The sequence below is a fragment of the Nelumbo lutea genome, chromosome 8 (assembly GCF_056320005.1).
Source record: "Nelumbo lutea isolate HS-2025 chromosome 8, American lotus-T2T, whole genome shotgun sequence".
In the NCBI taxonomy this organism is placed as follows: domain Eukaryota; kingdom Viridiplantae; phylum Streptophyta; class Magnoliopsida; order Proteales; family Nelumbonaceae; genus Nelumbo; species Nelumbo lutea.
Genome location: NC_142691.1, coordinates 10,179,530 through 10,196,873, shown reverse-complemented (window position 1 = coordinate 10,196,873; position 17,344 = coordinate 10,179,530). Strand labels below are relative to the sequence as shown.

The window sequence follows — 17,344 nt, the reverse complement described above, 5'->3', positions numbered from 1 at the left end:
GAGTTTAAATTAATATAAGTTGACCACCCAGGTTACATGGCTGTTCATCTAGTTCATATCGGCTTGCCTGGATTGCACGAAACATGGGTTTCATCAAATAGAAATAAGCAGGAATTGTTGTTTTTGATATTCCCTTCCCTTCTTTACAGCATTTATTTTGTTAGGTCTGATCTATCTCCAGTCTTATTTAAACTGTACCCCATAACCAAGGAAGGATCTATTTCCATGGTTTGAGAAGATCTTTATTTTTTCAGCCATTACCGGCATAAATCTGGTAGGAATGAAGACTCAGAGTTTCCGATGGTAAATCTTATATCTCTGAGATTTCTGTCCTTGTCAACAGATTGATCCGCTGGCTAGTTGGTTTACTTTAAGAAGGATATCTCCTTGGGTCCAAATTTAGGTTCCAACTCCAACTTTCGTCCATAAAACAACTGGGACAGCAGCACCCCTGCCAATCTGGTTTAGTGCAGTGTGAAATGACAGAAAACTTGAAAGAAGTTCTGGAACAAGTTTTCTGTTGATTTTCTACCGCTTGATTGTAACTGAAAAAGCAGCTGGGGAGATTCCAATGTTAGATAAACTGAGAAAGGGAGAGACGAATGGATTATGGGTGGGAACGCCTAAACATGTTTCCCGTGTGTATATACATACCTTTGGCTGGTTATTGATAAATCACTGTTCTGTTGATAATAACAAGTACACCTAAAATCTAATCTTCTTGTTCACAACCTAAGCTATATACATTTAGTATCACTTCGAATCAAAATGTGCGTATCCAACTGTCTCTCTCCCAAGCATACATTCCATTCTTGTTTTGGCATTGACGGGGGTTTGCCTCCCAGATTATAACAAGTCAGAAGGCTAAGAAAATCCATTCATGAAAGTGCAAAAGATGGTTGCGGAATCTATGGATTGCGAGAGAGAGTCTTGTCTATGCTCTTTAGCCAAATGCAAAAGTAAAAGCTATGCAACGGAGTCATCAAAAACCTAGACTGAATAACCCATGGCAACTGTACTATTACTAATGGAAATTTCAGAAATACAATATGATATGAAGTGCTAATGGATCCAACTAAGACGTGTCAATACATAGATAGCCCATGTTTAGAAAATTGGAATGATTCGAGTTTCTCAAAACTAGTGCATCAGTGACTAAAAGCATGGCAACGAACAAATATAAAGTTTTGACAAAAATTAGTCCAAAATTCCCCGGCCCCAGCCGAGAGTTTCCAGCCTCAGGCTAGCTTGAATGAAATATTTCAGTGTAATCACTACTCAATGAAGTGATATGATTATTACAACAGCTAAGGTTTAAAAAGCAGAAAAGCAGTTCTGCCATATAGCAGAATAAACCAACAAAAGAGGTCATAGACAAAATTAGACAATGCGAGTAACAGCCGCATGAATGGCATCTGCGAGATGAGGAACTGTCCTCGAGCTTAGACCTGCCATGCTAATTCTCCTGCATAACAGAGCAAGCAGAGATTACCGTACTATGATAAGGGAAAAACAGAAAATATACGCACACTTAAATCTATATGCATTATATCATAATATGAAGCCCTTGACTGCAGTATCGGATACAAAAGTTCATCTTAAGTATCTATACTGTTACGCCAAACCTTGTTTTGTTCTTTGAATTGTAAACGAGTTGCATACAACTTTCCATGTATCTTAGTAAAATAATATTTTGGTAGATTATATTATCTGAACATTTTATTTTGATGGGTCGGCAGTTCATCAAACTTTGATATAACAGCCAGATGTACACAATGATTTTGTCATCAGCACTGATTGAAAGTGTAGAGAACACTGAAGTGGGCCCCACAGCTACGGTCCCACTGTGTTCGTAGGGTAGAAGATATTCTAGTCTGCCTAGGGTTAGCTATTGGTCATTTAGTTGTTTCAGTTGTTATTTATTTCAGTCTTTGTTTTACTCTATTTGTTATGTAAAGACTAAGGGCAGATCTGTCCTTTCCATGTAATGAGCATAACCTATAAATATTAATTAAAGTGGCGGTGGCAGAATATGAAGCTTCTGCTCCTCCTTTCAACCCTTGTGTTCTACTACTTCTTCTCCCTCTTTCTCTTCTCTCCTCTCTCTTTCTGCTTATCTTCGATCTTGAGATTCATTAGGGTTCAAGACTGATAACAGTCCTGAACTTCTAGTTGGTATCAGAGCTAAGTTCTCTCATGTGAGCCTAGTCCAGCCGACCACATGAGAACCATCTAAGGCTGGAAGACTGAGAAAGCAGAGTTCGTTGACTGGTTCTTGGAGATCTCCAGAGGATTAGCAGCTGTTTGAAGAAGTATCACAGTTGTAGCAAATTGGTGATCAGGAAGAATCAGAGAAGGCTAGGGTTCGGGTAACCTTGGTAGGCAGCGAACTGCATTCTACTGTAAGTTTTTTACTTTCTGAAAGAAGTAACATCAGAAAAGATAGGTTGGACCTATCCAGTAAGGGTGGCCGAACTACTCTAGGGTTTTATCTCTCTATTCTCTAGGGTTTCTCTAGGGTTTTGTCCTATCCCTACGGCAAACCCTAGTATTAGGCCGAAACTTGTGATCTTATTCCTGCAGCAAACCCCAGAATTCTCCTCAACATTGTTCAGTTTTAGGGTTTCATATTAACCCTAATACAAACCTTATCCGTAAGGCTCTTAGGACTGATTAAAACCTCAAATTTGCTTCAGCATGTCAGATTGCCCTTCAAACTGTGTTTCAGTCTTTTTTTGGGGTTTCAAACACTTTTGAAGGGGTGAAAACAGTTCGGACTGTTGCTGTTGTGTGTGGTTATTGATTTCAGATCAGTCTTATATATATTTCATGCACATCTATCGTGAGTACAGATTGGTTCTCTACTGATTTTGTGACTGTTGTTGGGATTTCTAGTGCTGGTTTTGACTGTAGTAACCATAATCTTTGATACTTCTGGTTCTTGACTTAAATGGAGCTTAAGAATCAGGCTGAAGGCAGTTTTGGGACCAACAGTTATGGTGGTGGTTCTGAGACAGGTTTTCAGATTACAACCGTAAAGTTTGATGGATCAAACTACTTGGAATGGGCCCAATCAGCCATGATGGCTATTGGGGGAAGGGGCAAAGTAGGGTATCTCTTGGGAGATGTAGCAGAACTTTCCAAGGGAGACCCTATGTATACCAAGTGGGTCCAAGAAAACTACTTGGTTATGACATGGCTCTATAATTCAATGCAGCCCCATATCAGCCGAAATTACTTATGGGCAAAGACAGCCAAGGAGATAATGGAATGTGATGAAAGAGACTTACTCCCAACCCCTTAATGTTGCCAGAGCATATGAGTTGAAATGTGAGGTGAATGCCCTTAAACAATGAGAGAAACCGGTGTCGGTCTATTTCTCTAACTTGCAGTCCCTGTGGCATGAGATTGATCACTTAGAGACTCTTGAGTGGGAGAGTCCCAAAGATGCTCAGATACATAGAAAGCACATTGAGACAAACAGAGTGTTTGAGTTTCTGGCAAGACTGAATTCAGAATATGATATTGTGAGGCAACAGATCTTGACCAGAGATAGTGTGACCCTCTCTCAGGCATACTCCTTAGTGCACAGTGAAGAGACCAGGAGGAAAGTCATGATGCAACCTCAGCCGCTTACAAGAAGGAAGATAAAAGGGATGTGGTGTGTGAGCATTGCAAGAAACCTAAACACACAAAAGAAACATGTTGGAAGCTGCATCCACATTTGGTCCCGGCAAAGTTGAGAAATAAAAGGTGTAATGCTCATGTGGCTACGACTACTGATTCAGCATCCTCATCTGGCACGAGAGGCACACCATTAGAGACCTTAGCTGCAGTTCGGGCAGCTCTAATACAATTGGAAAAGGAAGTTGGCAGTTCAGCTCAGTTACCGCAGTCATCATCAGCTCCAGCTACATCGGCCTTTGCACACTCAGGTACTCGAGCCTCAGCCTACCATGCCTCCGCTCCAGGTACTACTGAATCGTGTTGGGTAATAGATTTAGGTACATCTGACCATATGACCAGCTTGCCCTCTCTGTTTACTACTTATCACTTATCTTCTGGTAGGGATAAAGTATCTATAGCTGATGGCTCTCTTGTCCCTATTTCTGGCAAGGGTGACATCAAACTGTCAGATACTATATCCTTGTCCTCTGTCTTGCATGTTCCTAAACTAGATACTAACCTCCTTTCCGTCAGTAGCATTACCAAACATTTGAACTGCTCAGTAACTTTCTTTCCTGACCGATGTGTTTTTCAGGACATGGAGACGAAGAAGGTGATTGGGACTGGCTGTGAGACGAATGGGATCTATCTGCTCGGGGAGAGTTCTCGTCGGGAAGAGTCAGTGGATAAGAAGTTACTGGTTTCTCAAGTTGTGAGTCCGGTTATGTTGTGGCATAACCGATTGGGTCATTTATCTTTTCGGTCCTTGAAGAGTTTGTTTCCTACTTTGTTTGAGTCTGTTGAGTTATCTCAGTTGAAGTGTGAAAGTTGTGAGTTGGCTAAACATTGTAGAAACTCTTATTCATTGAGTAATAAAAGGAGTAATAGTTCTTTTGATATTGTGCATACTGATGTTTGGGGGCCATATCACATTCCTTCCATGGGGGGTACAGGTATTTTTTACTATTTGTTGATGACCACACCCGTTTTTCATGGGTTTATCTTATACGATCACGAGATGAGGTGCCTGTCCTGACCCAAAACTTCCACCAAATGATCCTAACACAATTTGATGCCAGGATAAAAGTACTTAGATCTGATAATGCAAAGGAATACTTTGCTAAACCATTGGCATCGTACCTCCTTAATCATGGGGTTATCCACCAGAGCACGTGTCCTCATACACCTCAGCAGAATGGGGTTGCAGAGAGGAAGAATAGGCACATCTTGGAGGTGGCTAGAAGTATTATGTTTACCTCCAATGTCCCTATTCGCTTCTGGGGTGATGCTATCCTTACGGCGGTATATCTTATTAATCGGATTCCTTCTCGGGTTCTTGATATGAAACCTCCTTTTTCCCTTCTATACCCCAATGAGGAGTTGTTCACTATTCCCCTCAAGACATTTGGTTGTACCTGTTTTGTTTAGCTTCTTGGTCCCAATCACTCCAAGTTTCAATCCAAGGCCTCCAAATGCATATTTCTTGGTTATGCACAAACTCAAAAGGGTTATTATTGTTATGATCCTGTTTCAGGGAAGAAGTTTATATCCATGGATGTCACTTTCTTTGAGGAGACACCCTACTATTCTCGGGTCTCTCCTCAGGGGGATAGTAGTGAGCGTGGAGATTTGGGTCTTTTTCTTCAGGGGGAGGAGTGCAGTGAGGACAGGGTTAATACCTTTGGGGCTGTTCCCTTACCTATTCCAGTTGATGATGAGGGCTGTAGTAGCGAGGGTGGTCAAAGGGATCGGGAGTTGAGAGTCTATCATAGGCGATACAGGCAGATTGATCCTGGTCATCAGCAGTCCCAGCCAGCTACAATCTCTTCTGCGGCTCCAAGTCCAGATATTACAGTCCCAGGGCCCACAGAGACTCCTTCCATTGTTGCTACCTCACCCTTTGTAGATGACCTTGACCTTCCCATTGCCCTCTGTAAAGGAAAACGGCATTGCACCACATCTACAGCCCACTGCATCTCCCAGTATTTGGCCTATGATCGCCTATCTCCCTCCTACAGGTCCTATCTCACCTCTGTTGCTGATGTCCCTATTCCGAGAATAGTGCAAGAAGCCCTATCAGTCCCAGAGTGGAGAGGTGCAATGCAAGTTGAAATGGATGCCCTGTTGAAAAATAATACCTGGGAGCTAGTTGACTTGCCCAAAGGAAAGAAACCAGTTGGATGCAGGTGGGTATTTACTGTGAAGCATAATGCGGATGGTTCCATTGAGAGGTACAAAGCTCGGCTAGTTGCAGGGGTTCACTCAAACTTATGGTATAGATTACTTGGAGACATTTGCCCCGGTAGCCAAGATGACCACCATTCGGGTTCTATTATCTCTTGCAGCAAGCTACACTTGGCCTTTGTACCAAATGGATGTTAAGAATGCTTTCCTGAACGGGGACTTGCAGGAAGAGGTCTACATGCAGTTGCCTCCTGGATTCTATGATACAGAGGCAGGTAAGAAAGTTTGTCGGCTCAATAAGGCTTTGTATGGTTTGAAGCAATCACCTAGAGCTTGGTTCGACAGATTCAGACTAGCCCTTAGGAAGTTCGGTTATGTACAGGCCCAGTCAGATCATACATTATCAAGAGGGTGGAGTCGTCACTGACACTACTTGCAGTTTATGTTGATGATATTGTGGTCACAGGAAACGACAACCATGAAATTGAGTCCCTCAAATAGCTTCTTCATCAAGAGTTTGAGGTGAAAGATCTGGGTACACTACGGTATTTTTTGGGTATTGAGGTTGCTAGATCTAAGCAGGGGATCTTTGTCTCTCAAAGGAAATATGTGTTAGATCTCTTGGCTGAAACTGGAAAGCTAGGTGTCAAACCTGCAGATACACCTATTGAACAGAACCACAGGATTAATGCAGAGAGTGGGGAGCTGCTTGAAGACAAAGTTATGTTCCAGCGGTTAATGGGAAAGCTCCTATATCTATGCCTTACCCGACCAGACATCAGTTATGCCGTTAGTGTTATCAGTCAGTACATGCATTCTCCTAGAACCATACGCCTTCTAGCAGCAGAAAGAATACTAGCATATTTGAAGAAATGCCCGGGTAGAGGTATACTGTTCAAGAACAATGACCACATGAAGGTGGAAGTCTATATAGATGCCGATTGGGCTGGGAGTGTTGATGACAGAAGGTCTACCTCTGGATATTGTGCTCTTGTGGGAGGTAACTTGGTTTCTTGGCGGAGTAAGAAACAAAGTGTTGTCTCTCAATCCAGTGCTTAAGCTGAGTATAGGTCAATGGCTAATGGAGTGGTTGAAATTCTTTGGCTGAGATCACTACTTGAGGAGTTGGGCGTTGAGTATGAGAAGCCCATGATGCTGTATTGTGATAATCAAGCAGCTATTAATATAGCACACAACCTAGTACAGCATGACAGGACTAAACATATTGAAGTTGATCGACACTTTGTACGAGAGAGGGTCTCATCACAAGAAGTATGTCTCCCATACATCACCTCCAATATGCAACTGGCAGATATCCTCACTAAAGCTGTATCACAGAAGAAGCTAGAGGCAGATCTATCCAAGTTGGGAATGATAAACATTTATTCCCAACTTGAGGGGGAGTGTAGAGAACACTGAAGTGGGCTCCACAGCTACGGTCCCACTGTGTTCGTAGGGTAGAAGATATTCTAGTCTGCCTAGGGTTAGCTATTGGTCATTTAGTTGTTTCAGTTGTTATTTATTTCAGTCTTTGTTTTACTCTATTTGTTATGTAAAGACTAAGGGCAGATCTGTCCTTTCCATGTAATGAGCATAACCTATAAATATTAATTAAAGTGGCGGCGGCAGAATATGAAGCTTCTGCTCCTCCTTTCAACCCTTGTGTTCTACTACTTCTTCTCCCTCTTTCTCTTCTCTCCTCTCTCTTTCTGCTTATCTTCGATCCTGAGATTCATTAGGGTTCAAGACTGATAACAGTCCTGAACTTCTAGTGAAAGGAAATTTGAGATGCGCAAGGGTCAAGAAGGCTAGAATTTAAGAAGCAAATTAGGGTCAGATGATAACCGTGTATCATCAATTTGTCTAAATAAAATAGGATCCAAACATAGTACTATGTGGTATTCTTACCCGTCGGATGTCATGTAGATGTGGTATTCTTTAGTCATGAAGGCAACCTGTTCTTTGTTCAACCCTGTGAAAGTAAACATTCCAATCTGCTTGATGATGTGACTCCAGTCACCGGGTGTACCTGCAAACAAAACAACAGAACACATTCAACATAGGAACTTGATTTGGAAATCTCTTTCAATGCATATAGTGCTTGTATACATTTTTATTATTCCACAGTGGAATTCCAGACTAAGAACCATGCCTGAAATTCAGATTGGTGACAAACATCTCTGCATTCATGTGTCTCTCAAAATTCATGTGAGGTGTGAATGCAAATATTACATTATATCCAAATCTAATGGGCAAACAATCACCATGCTTTCTTCATGTTTATTTATTTGGTATTTCACCACAGTTTACTACTTCAATTCAATGTTTCAAAACATGGAGGCATGAGGCGTAGTTCACGTAAGAGACGTAAGCCTCCCAAACACAAGGAGGCATAAGCCTCCCTAAGAGGAAGGGGATGAGGAGGAAGGAGGGAGAGGATGAAGAAGAGGAAAGAGGATCTCATCTTTCTCTTTTTGTTTTTAATAAAAATATTTTATATTAAGAAGAATGAATATGCATAACACTAGAAGGGGGGTCTTGTTGAAGCGGAGGCAAGCAAGCGAGCTAGAGTGTGACACACCTCATGCAAAAGGTGTATGAAGCGTATGGCTCTTGAACCTGAGGCATATGCCTCAGGGCGTTTTTGAGGCACCTCGCCTGAAGGTGCGCCTCCAGGTGTATGCCTCCCAAGCCTTCTAAAACACTGCTTCAATTTGGTTGTGTTAGAGATCCTCAACAACTAATCTCACTTCATTTTTTCCCATTTTCTTTTAATTCCAGAAATTGCCTTGCAATAAAAGAGAGACTCTCTCTTTGCTTTCATAGGTGACTAGAAATTTAATAAAAAGTAACGCCTCCCATAAACATCCACATCTTTTAGAAGGGGCCCCAGAAATTCTGATGGTTAGGTGTTCCAATTCCAATACCAAGGGCCACATGCCAACCTTAAACTTTATCAACAGAAAAGCAGAAAAACAAGACATGGACTCAATGTTAGCATATATCGGTTTCAGCAGCAACATTAAATGTAGTACACACTAAACAAATAAATGGAAAAAAGTGATTTCATAGGGCCACACGACAAGATCAAACCTTAGTAACCAAAAAGGGAAAACATAAAAAGTAACGCCTCCCATAAACATCCACATCTTTTAGAAGGGGCCCCAGAAATTCTGATGGTTAGGTGTTCCAATTCCAATACCAAGGGCCACATGCCAACCTTAAACTTTATCAACAGAAAAGCAGAAAAACAAGACATGGACTCAATGTTAGCATATATCGGTTTCAGCAGCAACATTAAATGTAGTACACACTAAACAAATAAATGGAAAAAAGTAATTCCATAGGGCCACACGACAAGATCAAACCTTGGTAACCAAAAAGGGAAAACATAATAGTGGGTAGATATCAGTTGTAGAAGTGATGCTAATGATGCATTCTACCTCAAAAAGTAACAATTATGCAGGTAATACTAATGGATAGACCAACTATACAACTAAAACAAGTAAATGAAAAAAGGTGATCCTCAAAAAGAACAAAAGAATCTAAATATCAGCTTACCTCTATCACGTAAAGCATCGAAGAGTTGTTGGCGCATGCTAATAATCCGATCAGCCATGGCTTTTAACTCAATAGTCCATTCATTATACATATCCCTGCAGACAAAATATAATCAGAATTAAGGAACACTTATAAGTCATGATCTACTCCATAAACAAGAAAATAAGCATTACAATCAACGGTCATATATGTATATTTATGTACTTTGTATTGAGTTAAACCAAGAAATTATATAAACTAGATAACTATATTTTCTAAGTAGATACAGATTCTCTGATGAGCATGCTAACCATCCTTTTCTTGTAGATTAGTCGATCATCTTCGTTTTGTTATTGCTTCACTTCACATTGAGAAAGTGAAACCCTTACTTCTAGTAATTCACTAACATCAATTTGATCATTTTCCCAATATTAACCAGTTTTCATATTAACCAGTTTTCATACAGACCATTTTTTGTACATTTGACTTGAATTTCTACTCTTTTCCAGATTTCGAATTGATTTAGTCATATTGCATAGACCTTCCTGAATCAACTTTGTACCTGTCCTTGAGGATGGTGGCCACAATGGATGCACCATGAATAGGTGGGTTGGAGTACATGGGCCTGATCACAAGTTTCAGCTGGCTCTCAACCCTACTTGCAACATCTGCTGTCCTGCACACCTGTAACGAAAAATTTGCATAACATTATAGATACAGGAGAATCAATGAGATGGAGTATCACTATGCTAGAGAAGGAAAAGAAATGAATGAAAAACAAATTAAAGGAGTTAGGGATGTGATAAGGGACCATATGGCAACATTCTACTTAATCTTTCTCGGCCAATTGGACATGGCAATTCTTTATGGGCTGAACTGCCAGCCTTAAATTCAAGGCTTAAAGCCGATGAGCATGAAGGGTATGAAGCATGTGGTGGTGGGAAACTATCAAACTATAATCTGTAGGATGAGAATACAAAAGGAGATTCCCTGGAAATTCAAACCATTAGGCAGCAACTTGAATAACTCATTCAAATGGGTGTCTAGAAGTGCAAATGCTTTGGCAGATTCTTTAGCAAGGGCAGGGGTTGTAAGGGAACAGCTGGAGTAGGGGTGTCCAGGGCCAGGCAGCCATTTGTAATAGCTTAATAGTTGCTTGTGTTGAGAACCATGTGTATTGGAGATGGAATTGTACTCATTTGGCCTGATGCCAACCTTGGTAGGCAGGGTGAAGTTTCATTTTAATGAAATAAAAACAAACAGAACGAAATTTTGGGCCCAAAAAAAATATAACAATATGCTTTTGATTTCCCTCAAGTTACAACTAGCTTTGATAAAGGTCAACTCTTCACTGCAGTATATAGTTCTACTAGGTCCCAATTATGTATATTTTTCAGCATTAGGCACTTCAAAGGAGGTCTTTTTAGTGTCTTACGATGCTTAAGGCACCAACACGCTCCCCATAAAGTCCCATGTTCTTTGCGTAACTCTGAGCTGCAAGGCATTCACCACCATCTGCAACAAATATCCGAACAGACTGTGCATCCGCATCCAAACTTCCACTTGCAAAACCCTAAGTTGTCAATAGAATACATCAGTTAATACCTGAATATGACAAAGTTGGAATTTTGTGTCACATAAATATTAAAAATCAAAACTATTTGGCCTTTTCTGGCCATAAATTTCAGAACTTAATCATCTTTTTGCAATGCAAAAGCCTAGGCTAACTTGAAAATCAAAAAGAAAAAGCCTAACCTTCACCATGCATTGGGCAACTTGGAAGTGAAGTGGAAGGAGACCAAGATTGGAAAAGGATTCTGCAATCTCCAAGGACACTTAGTAGTGGTTATGATACCAACCACTCTTCAACAACAAAAAGGAGTAGGATAGCAATGCTACCCTCGGATGTCACATCCTCACTTTTGGTGGATCTCTTGTTGCATTAAGGGGGAGCCAGCCCCGCTGGTGTGTTTATGTGAGAAAGTTTGACTGTCTTTGATTTAATGAAGGAAACCCAAGATTGTGGAATCTCAAGGACTCCTGGACCTGAAGTTTGTTGATCCAGAGTGGAGGACTAAGAATTCCCAGACTAAGACCATGCAGATCATATGCAGCATTGTTTACAAGGCCATAGACAGTATTAATGTTTCGGAAGGACAACACTGTAAAGGTTAGTGAAAGGATATGACTGTTCCTTGGATGAAGAAATCAGCATGGAACTGCAAGGTGCCAACCAGTTGGTTGGTAAGGTCTCCTGCTGGTTGTAGCAGAGACATGGGATCGAATCCCGCCTGCACCTGGGTTGAGGGGGCTATGGGTTGGGGGATGGGCTACCCCCCATTGTGTAGCCCTTCAGAATATATCAAAGAAAAAAAAAAAAAAAGAAATCAGCATAGAACCACTTTCTTCCATAGGCTGGAAGCAAGATACTAGGTTAGGTGGAAATCAAAGAAAACAAGGGAAATTTGCTGATGGGGAGGTCATGGTTGGAGGGGACCTCCTTTGAACTGGATGGAGTGGGTGCAAAAGTGCTGCTGCATGGATACCCCACCTTTGGAGGGGACTCACGAGTTGACATGTGCGACAAGTCAACTTGTGTTAGTGAGAATCAGGCAGACTTGTGTTAGTGAGAATCAGGCAGATTCACCAAAATGCCTATCACATTGGCTCTCCAAAACTATGAATCTGCACTTTAAATGCCTCCATGTAAAAGTAGTCCGACCATTTAAACTGTCCAGTAGGAGACCATGGTATTTGTATTTTACCAATTTACACAGAACTTCTGACCTTTTGTTTATTGAATCTTTTCTAATCAGGAAAACAATGAAAAATCACTAGTGTTGCCACGTGACAAATAGACAAACGCTCTGAATTTAACTTGTTGCCACGTGACAACAAGAAGTTGCCACTGAGAAGTGAGAATGATCCATCTAAAGTAAGAGAAAAAGGAACCCCGGGGGAAAGGGAAAGTAACAAGTTCAAGTCCAAAAGCTGTAGGAACAGTATTTTCCACTTCCAGAGGATGTTGATATGAAGAGTGGTTTAAGTTGTGGATAATAAAAGTTTAAAACAGAGGTGAAATTAGGAGCAGCAAGTCAGGGTTCAAGTTTGTTTCTTATTGTTGGTTGGATCAGCATGATGATTTCTTTTGTTTAACACATCATGGGATAGTTAAAGTGGGCTAGCAGCAACATCTCTGCATTAGTTTAGGTTGCATTTGGATAAGCTTCAAGATTTGTGCTTTCAAAGCCCAAGCCCCAAAGCTTTGTGTTTTGGGGCTTAAAAGTGTTTTGGCATTAGATTATTGTGTTTTAAAAGCAACTTTGCCTTCACTTTTAAAAGCAATTTTAAAAATGTTTTTGGCTTATTTTTGTTTCCGACAGCCCAAAGGCAAAAGCTTATCCAAACAAAGCCTTAATTCTGGAAGACTTTTGTGCTTGTGCCTTGTTGGGGCCTTTGCCTCCAATGACAATCCTCCTTTGCCTTCACTTACTTTTTTTTCTTGCAACAAATTGCATCATTATTGGGGGAAAAATCTTTGTACTTGGTGCAATCACATTTACCTGATATGCGCTGTCAAAGAATGGTAACAACCCCTTTGATCTTATCAGTTGTCTGATCTGCTCCCACTGTTCAACGGTAGGATCAACACCAGTTGGGTTATGAGCACATGCATGAAGAAGCACTATTGCTCCTGATGGGGCAGAACTGAGGTCCTCAAGCAGGCCTGTTCCCATAGACATATCAGCACATGAAACTAGTTCCATAGAAGTTTAGATGGAATCACTGGACTCCAGAAAAAATGCTACATAGTAGAAAAGAAAATTATGGAAAAACTAACAAATATAAAATGAATCTAGAAATAACAAATAGGAAATAGTTGATAAGAAGATGAGAGTATGAGACTACATTTCATATAAAACTATAAGATGTTTTGTTTAATAATAATTTTCAAACAAATGGATTATTCAACTTAACGAATCCATATTCCATGCCAACTGCTAAGATACCATTGCGGCTAATCAAACAAAGACAAACGAAGAAGAATCCAAACCTTGAAAGTTCAGTCCACGTGTTTCTGGGTCATAATAGCGATAATACTTCGGAGACAACCTCGCCATAGTGAACACTTTGGGATGGTTTCCCCATGTTGGTTGTGGAATGTATATTGAATGCTGCAAGCAAGGTGGATGGTGAAATCAAAATTATCCTTCAAATCATCATCTTACAAAGGCAACAAACTAAAAAGGATTAGTTGTTTACTTGGTGGTAATGTTTTGCCAGAAACTCAGCTCCAACCCTCAGAGAGCCAGTACCAGATAAGCACTGGACAGTAGCTACCCTGTTTTCTTGAATAGCAGGGCTATTTTCAAAGCAAGCAGAATATTGTATTCAGTAAAAACCACAAATATAAACTACCAAAAAATGCAAAGTAAATTACATGGGAAACAGGCTAAGCCACATTAAAGGATTGAACAATGAAAATATCCAAGAAAAGTTTTTTTTTCTACTAAAGACAAGTAAATAATAGAGAATTCCATATCAGAAGCAATGAAGCATCTACCATAGTACAGGAAATTTCATTATAGAAATGGACTTTTTAAAGTTGTTCACCTCTTAAGTAATTCGTAAGTTCATTTTAACAAGACAATCATTGAAAATCTTTCAATCAAACAGAAGGACTTGGAAGTCTTTTATTCTGTCACAATAAATTATATCATTGCTTAAGATCACAACATTGAAAATAGGTAATCTGATTCTGTTCTTGGATGAGCTACAGTTTTACATCATAATTAAAAAGGTTAACCAAGTTATTTTCAGAATAAGAAATTTTCTTTCTCAGTCTAAACTTTAATCCTTCATTTCATAAGAATCCAGAGATCTGTAAAAGAAACATTGCAAAGTTTCATATTCCGTATTCAACATAGTATGGAATTCATGCCGAATCTCTCAATAGTTTTGAACACACCTCTAATAAATTAACCTCACATTTTGTTAAATTTGTACCTGTCAGCACCAAAAATTAGTTTGGCACTCAATTTATTGAAATCCGCTAATCCAGTAATGGGAAGATACTCCTTAACACGAGACCTGAACATCACAAAAATTAGAACTCGGTCACTGATATATATGAAGAAAGAAATAGCATAAACTATGATTTAATTGCTTACGGGTCATTTACTAGCAGCTGCTCAGCTTGTCTAACTACATTCAGAACAAGAGGTTTTCCTTCCTGTAATGCAAACAGGCCAATCCAGCAGCCTTTTATATCAGAGGTAAATAAAGCATATTTTGTGCAAGAGCACAAGAAAACCCACATTCTTGTATAGTGCCTCTGTGTGTGACAGCATGCATGCTTATGAAGTGTGTGCCCATTCCCATGCATGAGTAGAAAAACAGTTCAACAATGTCAGATAAGAGAAACATACCTCTGTTCGATAAGCACCAACACCCAAATTCAACTTTATTGGGCTGGAGTCCTTGTTGTATGCAACAGTTACCTGTTTGGTTGAAATAACATCAGGGAGTAATTTATTGTCAAAACAATAGATACACAATACAATCAGAATCAAAACCTTTCAAGTTGCAACAAGATGGAAAAATTGCAATATTAACTACATAGTAAGCGGCAGCAATTCATAGTGTTCTTTGGAATGCCAGGAGGTCAGGTCTATAGTTAGAAGTTGAAAATGAGTTTTTTTTTTTTTTTTATCAGTAACAGTGAAATTTTATTTGTGATAAAAATCAGGTTTACAAAGGGATGGAGCTAAAAAGTCTTAACTCCAGCTACCCAAGTGACTTTTTGACCATGCAGTGATTACAAAACAGCCCAGAATAATGTATCTCTATTTACTCCTTGCCTAGCTAGACCGTCAGCCAATGCATTTGCACTTCTCTTTATCCATGTACATTGAATTTCCATGTCCTTGGTTAACAAGTTGAAAATGAGTTCAAATATAGGAAATCTGAATATTTCATTCAATGCAGAGAATAGATCACATAAAATCATAAAACAACATTGTTTTACGTATCCAAAATTGGCATGCTCACATATCAGTATGATTTATCTACGTAAGCGTAAAGTAGAAACACTTTTATAAAAATACTTCTGGAACCCTATCTATTGAAAAATCCTTCCTGAAGTGGGTGGACTAATGGACTTGAACAGAGTCAACAGACAGTGTGAAAATTCAAGGGAAATAATTGGTGGTAACAATACAGAAAGCTATTAATTTCTTGCATTTGTAACCTTTTGGATGAGTACAGCAAGTCAGAAACATCATAAATAGTCAAGATAGGAATTTACATAATTAAAAAATTCCTTTAGATTATATTCTTAAAATTTCCGACCTGATTAGATTCTTATTACTTCTCACCTTCAGCACCTTTAATTTATATGCCAAGAACAAAAAAAGAAAAAGAAAAGAAAAGCAGGAAAAGAATATTATCAGTCTGTCATCACTTTGAGTTCACAATTAAAATAGCCAATATCAATAATATAGTTGCTATATAACAACTCTAGAAGATGATCAGGGGAAGAGCGTTTTACCCTTCTTTCCCCGGAAAATGTATCAAATCTCATTCAATGTTATAAATTCCATTTAAACACATCAGAGATCTTTTGAAGGCTTTTTCTTTTTCATTTTAACGTTTAAATATTTTCAATGAGTTTTTTACCTTTTTGATCATTAACATATTCAAAGAGTTTCAAGATTAGGGATGATAAAAATAATGCATGCGCAACTTTTTAAATGCACTTTCCATGTTTTCTGAGGATAACGCTAAGCAAACTTATCAACCAACGAGAAAAAGAAGAGAAAAAGAACAGTGCTTCTCTTGGTAAAGTAATTTTGATCCCTATTGTCAAGGCCGAATTTAAGATGTAAAATTTAATAGTCCCAGGTCCCAACTAAGCCATGCCGATCTCCTACTCTTATCAACCAAATACGAGTTTTGAATCACATTGGTTATTTTATCCAATCATTGATAGTACCAGACATTAGATTCAGTTTTTGTCTTATCGGTTCCTAGGTTTTTTACATTCTTTTTCTTTATTTGGGGGGGTCGAGAATCTAATGAGTAGATCTCGCTTCTTCTCTTCCTGATCCATCACTTCCTCTGCCACAGAAGGAAACAAATTTATGTAATTCTTAATAACACTATCCCCATCAACTACAGTGCATAACCAACGAAAGATAAACTAATACTAGAAAGCGATCCAAATGATACAAGAACCCACCAATCATTATTATATGGTTCAGCAACAATCAGCTAAAACGAATCAGTGAACGTGGCGCTGAGCAAAATAGGCAAAAACTCGCAGAAGCGGAACAATCTTCGAAGGGGAAAATTGTAAATTCAAAAAAAAGGGGGCAGCAAAGAAGAAACAGTAGAACCAAAAATCATCCCAGAACATCGATAAAATCAGGCAAGTAGAAGAGATTACCCCTAAGATCGGATCTTCGGGAGCTTTAGCAATGTTAGCGAAGACAGAATCGCCATTAGAGGCCGTGGTTGCAGAGGGTGAGATGGCGCGATTGGGGTTTTGGGACTCCATGGACGAAACAGAATGATCTGTTAGATGTCTGAGCAGGGCACTTAACCTCCGATCAGTTGGCGAACCGTGGGCGCCGTATAGCGGCAACTGTGGGCGCAAGCTAGTAAATTATATTTATTTAATGTTTAAAGTACGCTTTTCTACGGAGAGCGCCTTTTGATAATGGGTCAAGCTGACGTGGCGAACGTTGGAAGTTCTTACAAAAATAAGGTAAACGACGAGGAACATTGGATATTACACACCTGAAATAAGTGGGCCCCACCACAGCTGCGCGCGATGACGGGTAGGAGCACACGCGGCGACAACGGTGTTTAGATGTCTTCGGAAGGCACGCAAGTCAAGACGGAATCTGAGTAACTGGGAGCGCATTTTATCCCTTTTGTTTTTGTGGTTAAC

The 17,344-nt window shown here is 39.6% G+C and overlaps 1 protein-coding gene across 1 annotated transcript; it reads right to left on the bottom strand.

Moving 5' to 3' along the window:
- Positions 1-1,197: 1,197 nt before the first annotated feature.
- On the bottom strand, positions 1,198-17,344 carry LOC148842642 (aspartate aminotransferase, cytoplasmic). The gene is made up of 12 exons (XM_088958919.1): positions 16,838-17,344; positions 14,820-14,891; positions 14,562-14,623; positions 14,398-14,481; positions 13,654-13,753; positions 13,445-13,565; positions 12,954-13,117; positions 10,826-10,963; positions 9,953-10,074; positions 9,412-9,506; positions 7,759-7,879; positions 1,198-1,465 (listed from the first exon to the last, which is right to left on the bottom strand). The coding sequence occupies exons 1-12, from the start codon at positions 16,946-16,948 to the stop codon at positions 1,381-1,383; spliced, it is 1,275 nt and encodes a 424-aa protein (XP_088815045.1). The 5' UTR covers positions 16,949-17,344; the 3' UTR covers positions 1,198-1,380.

Coding starts and splice junctions, on each gene's coding strand:
- LOC148842642 (XM_088958919.1), bottom strand. CDS start 16,948: ATGGAGTCCCAAAACCCCAATCGCGCCATCTCACCCTCTGCAACCACG. Junction 14,624..14,819: donor TTGGTGCTTATCGAACAGAG/GTATGTTTCTCT, acceptor TTTGCATTACAG/GAAGGAAAACCTCTTGTTCT. Junction 13,566..13,653: donor TGGCAAAACATTACCACCAA/GTAAACAACTAA, acceptor CCTTGCTTGCAG/CATTCAATATACATTCCACA.